The sequence below is a fragment of the Gadus morhua genome, chromosome 23, assembly GCF_902167405.1.
Source record: "Gadus morhua chromosome 23, gadMor3.0, whole genome shotgun sequence".
NCBI lineage: Eukaryota > Metazoa > Chordata > Actinopteri > Gadiformes > Gadidae > Gadus > Gadus morhua.
The window spans coordinates 13,639,543-13,657,273 of NC_044070.1; the positions used below are offsets into that span (position 1 = coordinate 13,639,543).

The 17,731-nt window shown below is 41.9% G+C and overlaps 3 protein-coding genes across 11 annotated transcripts in view; 1 reads left to right on the top strand and 2 right to left on the bottom strand.

The window, feature by feature from the left end:
• Positions 1–1,686: 1,686 nt before the first annotated feature.
• On the bottom strand, positions 1,687–8,850 carry LOC115536988 (copine-3). 3 transcript variants are annotated; one of them, XM_030348524.1, is made up of 17 exons: positions 8,450–8,850; positions 7,908–8,087; positions 7,537–7,611; positions 7,058–7,129; positions 6,699–6,776; positions 6,502–6,591; positions 5,902–6,000; positions 5,728–5,814; positions 5,411–5,470; positions 5,160–5,293; positions 4,869–4,923; positions 4,377–4,428; positions 4,115–4,248; positions 3,433–3,666; positions 3,147–3,274; positions 2,657–2,700; positions 1,687–2,087 (listed from the first exon to the last, which is right to left on the bottom strand). In XM_030348524.1, the coding sequence occupies exons 1-15, from the start codon at positions 8,603–8,605 to the stop codon at positions 3,152–3,154; spliced, it is 1,629 nt and encodes a 542-aa protein (XP_030204384.1). In that variant the 5' UTR covers positions 8,606–8,850; the 3' UTR covers positions 1,687–2,087; positions 2,657–2,700; positions 3,147–3,151. The 3 variants fall into 3 exon arrangements, with proteins under 3 accessions (XP_030204384.1, XP_030204385.1, XP_030204383.1); XM_030348525.1 differs by lacking the exon at positions 2,657–2,700; XM_030348523.1 differs by having other exon boundaries at positions 1,687–2,700.
• rmdn1 (regulator of microtubule dynamics 1) lies at positions 4,189–13,193 on the top strand. 6 transcript variants are annotated; one of them, XM_030348537.1, is made up of 10 exons: positions 4,189–4,277; positions 9,792–9,897; positions 9,980–10,070; positions 10,419–10,578; positions 11,531–11,620; positions 11,815–11,870; positions 12,009–12,096; positions 12,218–12,248; positions 12,362–12,495; positions 12,829–13,193. In XM_030348537.1, the coding sequence occupies exons 1-10, from the start codon at positions 4,245–4,247 to the stop codon at positions 12,868–12,870; spliced, it is 831 nt and encodes a 276-aa protein (XP_030204397.1). In that variant the 5' UTR covers positions 4,189–4,244; the 3' UTR covers positions 12,871–13,193. The 6 variants fall into 6 exon arrangements, 5 of the variants coding, with proteins under 5 accessions (XP_030204397.1, XP_030204394.1, XP_030204395.1 ...); XM_030348534.1 differs by lacking the exon at positions 4,189–4,277 and adding an exon at positions 9,165–9,451; XM_030348535.1 differs by lacking the exon at positions 4,189–4,277 and adding an exon at positions 9,165–9,451 and having other exon boundaries at positions 9,983–10,070.
• Positions 13,194–13,195: 2 nt separating this feature from the next.
• The window catches only part of wwp1 (WW domain containing E3 ubiquitin protein ligase 1), a 39,256-nt gene continuing 34,720 nt past the window's right edge, over positions 13,196–17,731 (bottom strand). For both annotated transcript variants that reach the window (XM_030348497.1, XM_030348498.1), the window contains exons 23-25: positions 17,440–17,536; positions 17,173–17,245; positions 13,196–16,773 (exon numbers count right to left, since the gene is read on the bottom strand). In XM_030348497.1, coding sequence (XP_030204357.1) covers positions 16,674–16,773; positions 17,173–17,245; positions 17,440–17,536 — 270 coding nt within the window. In that variant the 3' untranslated portion in view covers positions 13,196–16,673. The remainder of the gene's footprint in view (positions 16,774–17,172; positions 17,246–17,439; positions 17,537–17,731) is intronic.

The window sequence follows — 17,731 nt, forward strand, 5'->3', positions numbered from 1 at the left end:
TTTCTTATTTTACATCTTAGAGCTCTCATAAAATTGGTCAACGACAAGCAGAACAACTGGGATGTCTTCTTGGAAGCTACGTTGTTTTCATTAAGGTCGAAGGTCCAGACCACCACCAAACACAGTCCTTTCCTCATGATGTATGGGAGAGAGGCTGTTTTCCCATCCGAGGTTCCTGTTGACATGCCGGTCAGTTTCAGCAGTCCTTGAAAAAATTATCATAATGACTGAACGATTAGTACATTTTCCTCCATCCATAAACATAAATTGCACATAACAGGTTGAAACTGTTTTTGATTAGCAATTAAACTGTAAAATACTTGGAATGAAGTTACTATTTTTTCACACTTGTTTGTCATTTCAGCTTTCCACCATCAGTTTGCCCGAGGAGAGGACCTTTCATTCATTTTTGGATGAAAAAATAAAGTCGATGGAGTGTGTAAAAAAAAGAACTGCGGAAAACATCTCAAAGTCTCAGGACAAACAGAAGCAGGCATATGCTAAACGTGTACAAAAGAAGAACCAAAATACACTGTCTTACATTGGAGAGGAGGTGCTTTGGTTCAAAGTGAAGAGGGAGAGGAAGGAAAGGAAAATCGAGCCTGGCATGCACGGTTGCATGTAGCTTCAGTCCAAAGGTCAGTGGCATCAAACTGCAGGAAGCATTGCCATGAAAATAGTTTCTTAGTCAAAGTCAATGCAAATTCCATCACCTCAGTCACATAAGGTGATTAGTCTGTGTGGGTCATGTACTATAAAGCAAGGTTACTTTTTACATTATTAAACATAACTATTGATTACACTATTATTGGGTATTTTGGTCAGTCTTCTGTGAAATTTATTTTTTCTACGATAACATGTACCATGTTTGTACAATGATTTATATACTCACACATAATGATTTGAGTTGCCACAGTTTATAAGCTTTTGAAAAACATTGTTTCTAGGGAAGGCAGAGGACAACTGTGTGGTGTTCTTTTGCTCAAAAAAAATGCAGACGAGAGCATAATTGAAATGGTAAAGTATAACATAAAATATGTATGTATGTATGCTCTTTTTATTGTTTTTTTGGTAGGTGCAGTGTGAATTGTGCATTAGATGGGCACATTTTGAGTGTGACCAATATGGCCACGACAGGAGCGCTCTATATTTCTGTAAGAAATGTCTAAAAGGAAAATAAAGATTTACGATCTTTGGTTGTTATTATTTTTTGAATAATTATTCTCTATTGCATATTCAGTATAAACACATACAGAATCCAATTCACAAATATATATATATACGTTTTAATAATATCTTAGCAACACTTTTCTTGTTGAAGGTATTTATTTAGTTTAAATTAATATTATTGATGCTTTTTCTTAAAATGCTATGTATATATTTTTTACATTACATACATTGCCCACACTGTACCCCTGAAATCCTCAATAAAGACTTTATAATACAGCATCAAACTATACTCCCCATATTCTTACAGTGTCAATGGTGTGTGTCCACTACTGTTGTTTTACAGTATTGCTGTAAAACCACTTGATTCTGCAGCGGGTGCATCTTTTGATAGAGGCAAATGGTCTAACCATTAAATATGCTGCCAAATGCATAACGTAGCATTTTTTGATAGGGTAGCATGGTTTGATAGACTTCTAGTCACATTACAGTAGCAACAACTGACAAGGGACCATAAGAGACATTCAAGTGAATTCTGCGTTTATAATTTTATTTTTAGAAGATGAGTGACATAAAGCAATCTAAAACAGTTATAAAGTTCAAGAAATATATGAAGCATACAGGCACACACAGAAGACTGATAATGTTGTTTTTAACACTATAATTCTGAATACAATTATTGAAAACAACCTTAATGTCAAGGCAGTTATATAAGCCTGCAGCTCCTATCCTTTAATTCATTCCATGTTGATAGTCATTCTGTTGGTAATGCATATACGTATGAACATCCTGAATGTTCCAAGAGATAACACTTTCAACTAACCATGCGTGAGTCACGGGGGCCACCGGTTGTCTTGCGGTCTGGTTTGTCCTTTTACTTTGATTTGAGTCTTGACCAGTATCACAATGCAAGGGAATTCCTGTTAAAGGATCAAATAAAATAAGATGCCATCTGATAATACATATATATAGATTTACATAAGAACCAATATAATACAATAGAGGCTCTTCAAAAAGCATGTACAAACCAAAATTGTGTGCAAAGCTTACTACCAAAACAAGGATAACTAAAATAATCAACACAGGTGAGGAGACTAAGCTGAACAAAGCAAATATCTCACAGCGTTGGTACTGAGAAGACCACACACCGGTTACCAAGGCAACTATAGCTACTGTGTCACAAGCCAGCAATTTCCACTACACCACCAGCCATATATAGTTCAGCCACAGGTACAAGCCAGTTTCAACCACAGCCTATGAGTCAAGTACGAGCACTCATCTTGAGCCATTCAGAGCAATCCACTGATTGTTTTAAAAAAGGTCTTAAAACATTTCTTTTTAAAAAAACCTTTGGCTCGCACTCTTAGATGTTTTTAAAACCCCCTTTTTATTTTTATTTTTGTTTTTAACCTGTAGCCCTTTGAGATCTTCGGATGAAAAGGGCACTATAAATTAAATGTATTATTATTATTATAGAGCTGGTTCATACCTTCTCTATAGAGTGCTTGCTTGACTGGAGTCTTCATTGGGGGGCTTCAGTTTGAAAAACAAGGATAACTAAAATAATCAACACAGGTGAGGAGACTAAGCTGAACAAAGCAAATATCTCACAGCGTTGGTACTGAGTAGACCACACACCGGTTACCAAGGCAACTATAGCTACTGTGTCACAAGCCAGCAATTTCCACTGCACCACCAGCCATATATAGGTCAGCCACAGGTACAAGCCAGTTTCAACCACAGCCTATGAGTCAAGTACGAGCACTCATCTTGAGCCATTCAGAGCAATCCACTGATAGTTTTAAAAAAGGTCTTAAAACATTTCTTTTTAAAAAAACCTTTGGCTCGCACTCTTAGATGTTTTTAAAACCCCCTTTTTATTTTTATTTTTGTTTTTAACCTGTAGCCCTTTGAGATCTTCGGATGAAAAGGGCACTATAAATTAAATTTATTATTATTATTATAGAGCTGGTTCATGCCTTCTCTATAGAGTGCTTGCTTGACTGGAGTCTTCATTGGGGGGCTTCAGTTTGAAGAAGTTGAAAAAGCGGCCCACTTGGTCGGGCAACTCTGCCAGGACACTCTGAGCTAGAGCAATGCTGTTTGCCTGCGAGGGAAGAGAACACACAAATAACCAGACGAGGTAAGCCTTTATTTATTATCTTACCCACCAATTTATATAAATATACATATATTTTTTACTCTTCATATATTTATGAATGATTTAATAATGATTTATTGTCCAATCTTAATACCGGCGCTCACCTTGAAGGCCCTGAAAGGCACGAACTGGACGATGTCACGGAAGGCCACGTCGCCCCGCGACGACCGCAGCAGTTTGTCGTCGCTGTCGAGGAACTCCATGGCGCCGAAGTCGGCCGCGCCCACCCCGATGATGATGATGGACATGGGGAGGCGGGAGGCGTTGACGACGGCAGTTAGTGTCTGGTCCATGTCCGTGATCACGCCGTCGGTGATGATGAGCAGAACAAAGTATTGCTGTGAGGGACAGGAAAGTTGTTGGGGCAGGGCAACACACACAGGTGGACAGGTAAACACAGAATGAATATAAGCGGACGCATCAGGGATCGGGCAAAGTGCAATGCTTGGCTTGTCTAACATCCGATGCCGTGCAGACAATGAACTAAAATAATTCTGTTCCCGACTTTACAAGAAGGGATAAAAAAATTATTAGATGATCCAAAGAGTTGTTTCAAAGAAGTCTGTTTCCGACAGGTGTATCTGATTAACAGTCGCTCAGCTCATTCTAATACACTAGTCAAATCTGTCATGTCTGACTGTAACTACCTTAAAACCACATTAAGCTGGATCTCTCTATACTAAATTGACAAGATGAGCTATGATGAGTGCAGCCAGTTCAGCTACTGGTCCACATGGCTGCTCCCGATAGGGGGTCGGGTAAGCGCCAGCTAGGACGTTATCTCACCGAGGCAGTGTTCTGCTGCATGGCCTGTCTGGCGAAGCAGGCCACGTGGTTGATGATGGGGGCGAAGCAGGTGGGTCCGTAGAGCTTCACTACGGGCAGACACTGCTGGTAGGCAGACACCACCCCTTCGATGCCTGAACATGGAAACCCACAAGTATTCATGGTAAGCATATACAACATGGGTCGCATTTCCACAGAGATCGACTGTTGGATCACAGCACACAGGTAAATACAACTTTTGGAAAATAAGCTTTGGACCTACCATGACAGAATGGATAATCTGGGGTAAAGTTTATCGGGAACTCATGGGACACCTGGGGAAAAAGAATCAATGTAGTATTATATAATCTAACCTAACTGTGAAACAAATTTTAAAAACCCTGGCTCAATCAACCCATGGATAGGGTCTTTAAAAAATCGATTTGGTCTGTGCACGAATGAAGAGGAAATATATAATGTTTTATTCTCTACGGAATGTTGAGAAATATGCACTGACACATGGAGTTATTTTTTGAATGAATGATGGATAGAGGAGTCAAACCGATAGTGACGTTATCGGCGACTCATTCGAGTTGGATGTAGTGGATGCCCACAAATGATGAATGAGATTTTGAGGTGACGTGACTACTAACTGTATCTCTCCTAGTGTCGTTCCATTGTCCCTCCTACTGGTAACTACTGGAGGATTTGGTAAAGAGATTAAGATCACATGCTACAACTAACTTGCGATGGTTTTTTAATGGGTTGGACATACCGTCCCAGTGGGAGGCACGATGGCTCCAAACCCGAAGGCGGGAAAGGATTTGGTACTGCACAGGTAGGAAAGAGTTCAGTTATTATAAGTGAATTATCGCTTGTATTTCATAACTTTTGAGGTCATTTAAAGTTAAAATTTTCACATTAACAGGCACATTAATTGACTCCCAAAGATAATGATGACTATTGTTGACCTTCCTCTGGAAACATTAGGACCCAACATAGAGAACGGGTTGTTGGTAAATAGGGAAACGGACAACGCAATGTTTGCTGTCGCACTGCGGCTCACCTGTCGTAGTCCTGGATCACCGAGCCCACGGCCCAGATGGCGGCCAGGTACTCGTTGTAGCCCTGAGGGTCGATGAAGTGGAGGGACTGGGGGCTCCGGGGGTCGCCGTTCGAGGCTGTGAAGTCTATGGCTATCTGGAGCAGGCGGGGGGGGGGGGATAAGGATCAACTTATGAAGCAGGAAAACGTACCGACAAGACAAGGTGCACATCGTACTGATCATTTATATGCATGGCTTGTCTGCCAACCCACCGTGAAGTTGAGTTGGCAACCCCCCATGATGTAATTCAAGAAGGTGTACTCCTTCACCACCTGAACGTTGATACAAAGCTTTTAATCTCAAATACACCATTCATTTCAGATAACATATCAGACGGCTTATATTGACATTTCATTGAGGGCGGTAGCAATCAGCTAATTTGACTCCGCAGATTGTGGATGAAGATGATGTGGACCATATATTAATACATTTAGACTGACTCAGTTGTCACTTTTCTTAAACAAATTTGTGACTTGTGACCTTAACTCTAAGCCAAGCAAGCTTATTATAAACATGATATGACATATACCTCACATCTCTTGATGCAAATGACACCAGAGTTCTTGTAACCTGGCTTCCTCTCAGACTTTTTCCTGTTCACGCACGCAAACTCAGCCTGAAAATCAGGAAAAAAATATCTACATTTGGACGAAACACCCTTAACACACAAATAAGTGCACACAAAAACGCACACAATTCCCACCGGAGATGTGTATGTGCCGGCTTCCAACTGTGACAGGGTGGTCACAAAGGATCCGATAATGCTGTGGGCGCCGTTCGTGTAGTGGTCGTAACAGTCCACCTGGGGCGGAGAAGGACACACAGACCACAATGTCATCTAGTCTCCCCTCTCACAAGTCAGAGGCGCACACACACACACACACACACACACACACACACAGGTGCATTAAAAAACAAAAAAACATGCATTAAATGGTGCACACACCACACACTACTTAAGAGTGCCACAGACAGACCAACACAGACTGTGTGTGAGAGTGAGTGAGTGAGCTAGCAAGCATGCGTGCGTGCGTGCGAGAGAGATTTTCACACCTTCGTGATGCACTGCCATGAAACTCGGGCCGGAGGCCGCAAGCATACCTTCGTCAAAAAGCTGTTTCCACACTGGGATGCGCTGTTAACTGAGCCACACACACAAGTTAGAAAATGTAAAGAAAAGCTAAAGAAAATAAACAGCACACATCAACCTGTTAATGAAGATTTTAGGGAGCAACGTGCAAGGTTAATACAAAGAATGCAATTATTACAGTGGTAGTGTGTGCGTGTGCGTGTGTGTGTGTACTCGTATGGGTTTCTCCACGTCGCCTCCACAGAGCGACTGCACAGTGATACGGAAGGGCCTCCATGTTGGATTCAGGTTGTTTTTCACCACCTGGGCGACACAAGCCGATATGAGGCGGTTGAACAACAGACTGCTGTGAGTAGTAAGACCGCTGTAAGACCGTAAGACAGCGGTGGAAGGATTGTTATGCTGTGTACCTCAGTTCTGTGGGCCAGCTGCCACCCAGCTTCTGTCTGCTTGTGGAATTCCAGGAAAGGGTCGGACCACCACAAATACTGCAATAAAATAATTTCACATAAACCAAAGAGACACATATCATAATAGCCCGTCTGAAAACGGAGACAAACTTTGTCAGTATTCTTTAGAAAAGGATGGAGGAGGTACACACGACAATAGTTGGGAACTGTTGGATGGGAAGGCAGTGTCTCTGAATCCCAGTTAAGAGTCTGAATGCCTTTTAACTTTTTGCACACCTGGCCTTCTCACGAGGAAGAGGTACAGGATCTCAAAGTGTCGGATAAAGAGCTATAATATCGTGGAGGTGCGGTTGCTGTACCTTTTTGTCTAGCTTCCGAGCTGAAACTTCAAAATGAGCCACTCTGTTGTCCTGAATCTCCTCAGCGCAGATCTTTGGAAGAAAAATATTTCATTGTTTGTTCTTCGTTATATTAAATTAAATTCAGGTTATTAGACCATTAATCCTATAGTCTAGAGTGATATGATTAGTGGGAAACCCTGTCCTACCCAATATATGCTAGTTAAAGATATATAACTATAGAGCCAGTCACATGTAAAAAAAAATACTCATTATTTGACTGATCTTTCTATATACTTTGTCGCTATCGAAATTGAAGCAGCAAATAAGTAATATTATTGTAAGTTGACCATGAATGTTCCATTGTACAAAAGTAAACTCGAACTTCTGTGAACGTTCTGAAATAGACCTGAGTATCATAGAGGAGATATTCCATTCTTTCTGATGGCCTTCCATGTGTGCATAACTACGACAATAACAACATGACTGAGGAAGTTTACTGTGATGGTTCCCTTCCCGGCTGTCCTCCTGTCCTTCAGCAGAAGAGGGCGAGTCATCCTTCTACACGACACAATCTGAAGGAACGTCAAAATGACTTGAGGATACAGGGAACCATTACTCACTACAGCACAGCACAAAATGGGCACATATGAAAGCACAAAATACATATCCGAGCACAAACCCTAAACAAAGCAGGGCATTAAGGATAGTGGTTTCGGGTAGTTTGACTCCCGGTGTAAAGGTTCCAGGTTCAAACCCCATTGTCCATAGTCTAACTGTAGGCACTTAGCATGCAACATTCATCTGTATCATGCAAGTCGCGTTGGATACAAGTGTCTAAAGTTGCTAAATTATGTGAGAGTGGACTCACTTGGCCTAAAGTGCACTCCAGCTCTCCCAGGAAGTCGTCGTCTCCCAGGTCATACGTGTCGTTGTCGATGTCATACACGCAGAACTTCAGCTTTTGAAGCGTCTCAAAGAAGTAGTCAATTTTAAACTTCTTGGAGAACCTTGGATTAAGGCAGTTCAGAACCATCTCTGTGCGACCAAACTGTTGGGGGGTTGGAGAAGCATTGTACAGATATACAAAAAGCATTTTAATGTGCAGAAATTAATGATGTACTATACATTAACTTTTTGAGAGATGTAAGACTGTTGTTTTTCACCTGAAATCATAGAATGCTGCACAACACAGCTTAATATATGTGCCGCTTTATAGATAATGGATAATAATGTTGAAAATGTGTTTTAATTAAACTAAACTAATCCACTTAAAGGATGTCTGACGGCTGTCCTCCCCCATAATCTATTCTGAGTGCATGGAGTAGGCCTATTGGTGAATTTATTTTGCAATAATGTTTGCAATCATGCAAGGTTTAAATAAGTAATATGTGTACTGGAGCAACTACACACCTCATACCAGCCAGTTCCTGATTCGATGTACAACGCACAGAGTGGATCAGACTTGGAGAACACATCCATGTCCATTAGATTCTCACAAGAGATCGTCAGCTCCACCTTGGTCACACATTGGAGAGGAACCACGGGCACTGGCCCACCGGTAGCCATTGCAGCTTTTTAGACGCAAAAAAAAAAACTCAGCCCAACAGAAACTTCTCACTGAATAGAGAAAGCATTCATTGGTGACAACTGAATACCATCTAACCTAATCCTACCATCTAAGAATACCCTACTGATATTTCAATATTAGAACAGTCAATTTTACATAAACAATATAAAAGAGTCCCTATGCTGCTGTTCACGCTAGTCAGATGCCATCTGACAGCAGTGGGCGTTTCCCTCACTGACGTTGTGGAATGTACACAACGCCCAAATACATCATGTCAACTTTAACACAAAACCCAAATCCATTTAATTAAAGTCCGAGTGTGGATTAAGTGAATTATATCATAATTTATCAGTCGTTAAACTAAATGTACCAATCTAAAATGATTCCGGAACTATTATGCTCATATTCTGTTTCATATCGACAGCAAACACGTGGCGGGCGCTATTGAGTTGCATTCAATAGCAGTCACGTAAAACCGAACAGTTAAAACTGAATAACCACCGCTAAATTGTGTTTTTTTATATGTATTTAGTTAACGTTTGATTATAGTTTACCAATTGAAATGAATTGTTCATAGGTCAAATATTCATATGGAAAAGCTTTCCGGTTTTGCAACATTATCAGTGCGTTGCAATCTTGAATGCCCTCCTCTTTTTTTCAACAAGTATCCGTCTATTTGTTTATCGTTCAGCAGCAGTACCTTGTAGACATCTGCCAGCATGACAGGGACACTACTAATGCGGTTTTTAACAAGGAGTTTGTTGTCTGGCAACCCGATCATCAGGAGCAGGGGAGTTGCATCGTTTATTTGGACAACGGCGAAGAGAACTAACGCATTTTTAATTGTAAATAATGATTCATACTGCTATTCAATGGAAGTTGATGATGGTTAGTTGCATCGGACCGTAATTTAGTTCTTAAGGGTTAGATCATCGTGTTTTGACCTTGGAATTATCGGTATGATTTAAATGCGATGTAGGTGAAAGGGCAAGCATTGATAAATCTGTAGCTTAGTTATTAACCATCATAACCCCACTTTACTGAGTTATAGTGATACTTAAGAAAACCTAAAAGGATGCCCTCCTGAGCAAACAGTGGCATGACAAGTGTCATGTGTAGGCCCTACCTGTTAATTAATAGATGCACCTGGTAACCTGAGCTGACTTTGTTTCTCTTTCTCTACAGAGTGGGAGAGTAGCGTTCTGCCTAGGACTACCTACAGTGTGTTACCTGGGCCATGAAGCTTACAGAGGAATTCATAGTGCAGCAGTGGTCTTTGCTTTAGAAAAAGGTGATTTGCCTATCCATCCATCCATACAAATATTACAACACATTCATTCTAAACAAATTCATTTTGCTTTTCTATTGTACAGCAGAAGAGGAGATAATTGAGCAGGCTGACTACCTCCACAGTTGTGCAGAGACAGAAAAGCTTTATCAACTTCTACAACAGTATAACAACAGGTTAATATCTTACTGCCTTGTTTATAATATGCTCTTAAAATGATCTGCCGTTGAAAAGGTTTAGGCATTAGGGCCTAGATATCTGTTAATGTATTGGGATCAGGTTATCACATCTCACAGCTTCAACAAAATCACCCTGCCTTTTGAGTCTGGCTCTTCCTAACCTTTCAGTGCCGTTTTTAGAGCAGTAATAAGGTCTAGGCATAGCCGTCATTCTTAATCCAGTGACATGTTGAATTTGTGTATATCACGAGTATGAGTTGCAGTCATGACACCCAAGAATCGGACAGTGGTATGAATCACAAGTCTGAATGGCATCACACACGAGTCTACCCTGCGTGGTTTCAGCAATGACGTAGAGTTCTTATGGAGGCTGGCGCGGGCCACGCGGGACCGGGCCATGGTACAGGGCGTGCCCGCCGACCAGAAGAAGGCGCTGGTGTACGAGGCCTTTGGCTACGCCGAGAAGGCCCTGGAGAAAGACGATGCATGCTTTGCATCGCACAAAGTAAGTAAAGCTCACCCCCATCACCTCTGTGTACTCGCATTAATTATAACCATTTTTAATTCAAAGATTATGCTCACCTCTCGGTTGGTGGGTTCATCATGCTGGGAAACAAACCAGTACTTGACTAGTTGGAGTAGGTTTGTCTGTTCTACTTAGAGCAATAGATGTATAGCTACATATTGACACAGGCAAAGGTGTTTGAGAGTCAAAATCAAAAAGTCGACCAAATTCAGTCATATAATGTATCCTGGAAAACCTTGATATTAAAAAGTTGTTTTCCAGTCATAGAACATTTTCAAATGTAAAGAGTGTCCTGGAAGACGTCATGGAAAATTAGAAAGTTGGGTAAAGCGAGTTTAACATCCTACCCATGCGTCAGGGAGTTCCATGAGGGCTTTCGCAGTAACTCCAGGAGCTGGCCCCATTCTGGTGGTCACTGAATCCTTCCAAGCCTAAAGCAGCTTAGTTCCATATCCAGGCGTTCCATCTCATTGTTCCGTCCAGCTTCCTCCAGAAAATAAATTAAATATAAAAAGAAAGACATTTCAAAAAATCTATTTGCAAATAGATTGACGTTAAATGCTTTTATATCCTAGGTTATAATACACCTCAATGAATTTGGTTCACTGTGAATGAAAATGTATCACGGTACACATTCAATAGAATAGCATTGCTGCCACTGACAGTCCGTACAGGGAATATGCACAACTGAGCACAGAAAGGTTTTGGTTGATGTCCTGGAAAATACCAGAAAATAAGATCAAAATAATGGGAATCCTGTATAATGTAAACTAACCGTATCTAATGGCCTCTCTGCCCTTGTGTCATAAAACTCAATGATCTGGCGCTTTTGATTCAGATGCGTTTGACTTTGCGTACTAGGATACTAGTTACTATGGAAGATGCTAAACCACATACACGTTTCATCCTCATTTTCTCCCCTCTCACACAGTGGTATGGTATCCTCCTCAGTGATTTAGGGGACTACATGGGAACCAAACACAAGCTGGAGAAGTCCCTTGTTATCCGGAAGCATCTGGAGGTAAACACTAATTTGCTGCAGGGTCGAATTATAACCATGTGTATATGTATATAAATACATAGGGTGTTCCAAGGGTGTTCCAAGGTACACATAGGTTGTTCCAGTACATTGTGTGTGACCTTTATGAATCCTGACGGGGGAAAATACTCATGTTTGTAATGCTTTAGAAATATTTATCTGTCCTCCCTTTGCAGAGAGCTAAGGAGCTCAATCCCAATGATCCTACCACAGTATACATATTAGGATACTGGTGAGTCTGTTTTAATGTCCTCGGGTCTGTCTGACATGTTGTGCACCATTAAAAGTGAATCCAGTTATTGGAGAACTTTGCACTTGAGACGTACAATTGGTCAAACAGTAAACACCAACGCTCCTGCTTGTCCAAAAGGTGCTTCTCTTTTGCCGAGTTGTCATGGTCCCTCCGGAAATTGGCGACCGTGATTTTCGGGACGCCCCCAACGTCCTCGTACGAAGAGGTGAGCAGTCAGCACTCCTTAGCCCGATTACAAATAAAAATGTTTAAAAGAGCTGCAAGAACACATGAGCAGCTCTTTACAATATGAACAGGAATGAGTCATATTTTACTGACTCCATTAGGCTCTGGAGTTCTTCTTGAAAGCAGAAGAAGGTAAAAGAGGAGCGCCATCAAACACACCAATTTAAATAACAAAGTGGGGTTTGGATCCGAACTTTGCCCCATCATTGACCGGCTCATCCCAAGTGCTGTGTTTTCCCCCTCAGTGAAACCGGGCTTCTACAGTAAGAATCTGCTGATGCTGGGGAAGACCTACCTGGCCCTGAAGGACAAGGAGAACGCCCACCTGTGGCTGACCAAGGCCAGAGACTACCGGCCCATCACCACAGAGGACAAAGAGGTAGGCCTCAGCCATACCCAATGGGATGGGACCCTAGAAAACAACACTTATTCTTGAATTGGGAAAGGTATAGTTGAAAAGGAAAAAGCTAAAAAAGTACGAGTGAGTGATACAAGTCCTAGCTATTTATTTTTTATGTCTGTATAAGTGTTTCATTCATACAATTATGTATTCCTTACAAACACATCCCCAAATAGCCCCTGATTTTACAGCTCAACTATTGTAATGCCAACAATTTCGATAATTTATGAGTTGAGTCCAAATACCTTGAGGGAAGCATATGTTGTTTGGGTTGTTTTGTGGCTGAAGCTGAATACATGCACTTCTCCACAGGTCCATCAAGAAGCTGTACAGCTCCTCAAACGGCTGGGCTGAGGGACAAATATCTCACCCTGATCTTCGTAGGCTTTACTTCAAGCCCCCGCTTTCTTAATCTTAATTTATTGCATTTGTAACAATGAGTAGTGAAATAATGTGATAGGAGCTGATAATGTTATTTGACCCTTTTGATAACAGAAAATCGAAAAAAATATTTTTTTTCCTGGAAGAGGGCATTCGTTAATCATGGGCAACGCTAGCAGAAATAAACTGTCAATAGGCTACGTCCGTATCTGTCTCAACTTCAATGCATAAACCTGTCAATCTACAAAGAAACACGCATACAATGAGAAATCCGAATAAAGACAAAGTCAACCTTCCGTAAAGGTGGTCAGATATATTTATTAAATATGGTTCCATTTCCACAGGCAAGATCCAACCAAAAGAAACAAATAATAATCAAAAAGGAAATCTATTGTTTTTACTTTGCTTCAAGAACAGAATAAAAATTGTTCCTTTTGACTCCTGAGCAGAAGGAATCGAGTTCCCTGTGATTCTTAACGACATAACATCATTGGAGGTCATCGGAGGGGTTCATTCAGCTATTTGGCTCATACATCGATCTCTTCATTTAAAACGCGGTTAAAGGGTTGGGGGGTATATTACGCAACGACTCCACTATAGCATCTTTCCATACAGTGTAGTTGATGGTTACAGTGTGTATCTACACGCGATATGTTACGTTTGGGGTTGTTTTGCGTTTCAGATTGCCTCGATAAAAGTCACAGCAGCACTCTCCCCGATTAACCCCACCTTCAGTTTTTCAACGGCCTCTCATCACATTTTGGTTCGACAGCTAGATCACGAGTAGGCATAGGGTGTGTGTGCTCCGTGCTCCCCAGGGTGCCGGGGCGCCTCAAGGCAACCTGATACGAAAACCTCCACGTCTGAGAATGAAGGTTATTGAATAAAAAAAAAAAAGGCTAAGATTTTTCATCAATGAAACATCGGTTCCGCAGGATTAATTACAATAACTAATTACTTTAATTTCTTAAAATGTTCTCTGTACAATGAATACTCATATACACAGTTTGATTTCCTTCCTCTGATAGTGGATTTTGTAGTTCAGGAGGGAGCACAGCGTTACACGATCATTATTATTTTTTTTAATCTCCTTTTGTCGGTAATAATTCCTCTTTTTTCCTGCAGTCCCTGTGGTCAGCTTCGACCAGCGGGATCAATGAAATGTTATATACAAGGCATATATTTATTTTGACATGGGCGACTCCTCTGTGAGACAAAAAGCGTTTTTAACAGGGACACACTCATACGCACGCACAGTGGTTTCGCTTGCCTTGCCTCCAGACATTCGACATGAAGCACCAGAGTTTTCTTCCAACACTATTTATACACGTGTATAATTCACATTAATAACTGTGAAAATGTCACCTGAAAACAAAAAACAAACATAAAAATGGGATGGAGAAGCAGAGGGGGGACATTTGAAGATAAAGACGGACAGCCCAAGTTTCTTTTTTAAACAAACATTGGTCGCTGTCAAACTGAATTTGGCTACATTATCTTATTCTGTAAAAAAATCGGAATCAAGGAGAAATGTGGAAAAGGATTTTAGTTCAGCTAGAATACAGTTCGGAGCTGATTTAGAAGGGACATTCATGTATACTGTATGAGTCATTCATTTAATTTCAACATCTACAATCTCTAACATATGTTTTAAGGGCCATTTTACAATCCAAGCGGCAAAAATATGTTGTTCGTAAACACTCACTTTATGTTTGCATTCGTGTCCATTTCTTAGTATACATGTTGCCTTTTGTGCATTACGGAAATAAATGATTGTGTCAAATGGCCAGTGTAAATGTTTCAACATTAACATTGCAGATGTATGCAGGCAACCCATGACAACTTGCATCACACAGAAGTTTTGAATGGTAATTCTCCAATGTTTGTTCAAATGCTGCTATACCAGTTCTAACTACACTTTCCAGCGGTTCACATCGATTTCCACAATCTTAATCCCAAACTGCTGACTGTATTAGCACAATGAACCCAGGCGTTGTATGTAGGCCTATAAAGCGGTTATGGTAAATGACAACACTTGTGTGAAGCGCCCCCTGCATTCAATGTCATACTGCTATAGGTCACTATAAAATAAATAAACTGATGGCGCGATTGCACTCCAAACTGTTAAATACATACATTTAAAGGCAGAAAAGAAACAAGGTGTGCAGTTTTCTAATAGACATTTGAGTTACACTTATTAGCTTATTGCGCGTTCCTTATCAAAGTCTTGCACGGCAGCGCGTTTCTATGCGGAAATATATTAAAGGGATTGGCCAAATTGTTTACTGCCTCTTTCCTAGTTGGCCAACAAAATAATCTAGGTTTTTACAAATGCTTATCTATTTTGGTTACCAGGTTACATTTCATGCTGAATGTAGACCATCTTTGCCCTCTATAGAGACCCTTCAGACTGTGAGCTTACAACGGCCATCGCTTCTAAACAAGCGTTACGGGCGATTTGTGTCAGGTATTTATTTCTACCCATGATCAAAGCTTGTTCCCTACTCCATGTGTGCAAAGGAAAGTGAAACACGTTAAACTCTCTGAGGTCTATTCGTCACTATACTGTGATGGATGAGAAACGAATAAATGGTGGGGGACGTCTCTGCTGTCGTCACCACGGCGACCCTGGAAAGCCTACGTTTCCCCCGGCAACGCAAAGACACCCCAGAAAGAACCAGCTGCAAGTCGCAAGCAGCAAAATAAATACATGGCACGGTTTAAGTTGTGTGTGTGTGTGTGTTAAACCCTGCATCTTGGATGAGTCACCAATTTTCACAAGGTTACAGGTGAGTAATTTTTTGTCTTTTCTCAAGGAGGGGATCTTTGTCCCAGCTTGGGTTTCAAGGACATCCAATCACAGGGAGAGGGAAGAGTGTGAGTCCGAGTCCGAGTGTGTGTGTGTGTGTGTGTGTGTGTGTGTGTGTGTGTGTGTGTGTGTGTGTGTGTGTGTGTGTGTGTGTGTGTGTGTGTGTGTGTGTGTGTGTGTGTGTGTGTGTGGTCAAGGGAAGTATGATCTATGTCTTGCGTACTGCGATGTACTGCGGTAAAGGAAACGAAGGGGGGACAATACTCTTCATTCAGTCATTCAGTCATGATGTCGTCGGGTGTTACCGTGGGAACACACCGGCGTGAGCTATGAGTGGCGTGTGTCCATCAGGTGGTTTGTTTGCTTGTAAAGTCTGTGGGCGATAAGACGAGGCGGACAGGGCTTCCCCACCCCCCCCAAACCTGGGGGGGATGGGGTCCGATGGGGGGGAGGAGGGGATGAGGGGGTGAAATCTCAGGCACTCTGAAACTACAATCAGCCTTTTAAAAGCTCTATAGAACTAGAGCCGTAGAAGAAGTTAAATGCTTTAGCTATAAAATCCTCTTCAGAACACTTTCAGTTTCCTTAATAACGATTAAAAAAAACGATGATTTCGTCTCCTCAAGACGGCGGGGCTTAGGTGCTTGCATATTTCATGACGGGTTAGCTATACTCTTCTGAAGGGCGTAGGGGGGGGGGGGGGGGGGGGGGGACAAAGGGATTGCTGCAGAGAAATGATTCTGTGGATTAAGATTTGGTTTAAAATGACAAAATAGCTTATATACATTGGTATTCATCTGTGCAATTCTTCCTTTTTTTGTTTACTTGGCTGTATAAACAGCATGGGGGGGAGGGGGAAGGGGGTAGGGGGGTGTGGGTCAGGCAGCGCGAGAGGGAGGGAGGGGGAGATAGTGATGAAGCACCCCCCGCCTCCCCCCCGTCCTCCCGCCATGCTCTTGTTGGCTCTCTACTCCTGTCCGAATCCTTCAGTCTCCTCGATGGCGAACAGCAGCTTCTCCTTCAGCTGCTCAAAGCTCTTGTAGGGGGGGAGGTCCAGCCGGTTAAAGCTGGAGGGAAAACAAACGCACCCCAGGGTGAATAACAGGGGAACCATGGAGCACGGCTGGAAGTGGTCCAGGACACTGGCCTTGAGAATACATAAAGAGGAGGATAACGGCTGATCACTGCAACAAGGCAAAGCACCAGATCCCCTCAGTCAGACAGTCTCCCTTCATCCTGTACTGTTCATTTATTGTATTTTTAATACAAATAACACATTCCTCGTAAGTGAAAGCCGACCTTGTAATACAACCCTCTGGTTCTGATATCACGGGGATCTGATATCATTGAAAGTTTTTTGTTAAAGTTGCTCCTTTATAGAGGCGTGCCAAGGGTGCATGCAATGTAGGGTGTGTTGGTCCAGGGTGTTTCGATACGATACGTAATAGACCTATGGTTGTACTCACCATGTGTGACTTCTGGGAAGCCAGGTTTCCTTCCCCACCTTCTCGATGCAGAACTTCTGAGGCCCGTTACTCCCTAGGGTAGGAAAACCCGGCACAAGAATTATGGACAGGGTATAAGACATTTAAAATACTGGGTTAGGGCAAAGCCGACCTCTTAAAAGAATCAGGGCTCAGGACTAGAATTTTCAAACAAATTTGGCCACAACACTATTTACATTTGTAATTAACAGAATATTAATTTGTTGTTGTGTGTGTGAGTAAGTGTACCCATGAGCTCGGCGAAGCCCCCCAGCGGCAGCCTGCAGGTCCCCGTGACAAACTGCATGAGCCTCAGACGCACCTCGTTGTCCACCTCCTTCACCAACTGCAGGGGGCGCCAGAGAAACACAAACACTGAGCAGTCCTCACCACAAACACACACAAGCATCACGGGTGTGAAGTGGATGAGGATTAGGTTAATAAGGATACTTAAATCTCAAGGGCTGAGTAAACTAGAGGAAGTCACGTAAAAGGTAAGCTTGCTTAACAATTAAAAAGCCCCCATGTTGTAGGAATCCAA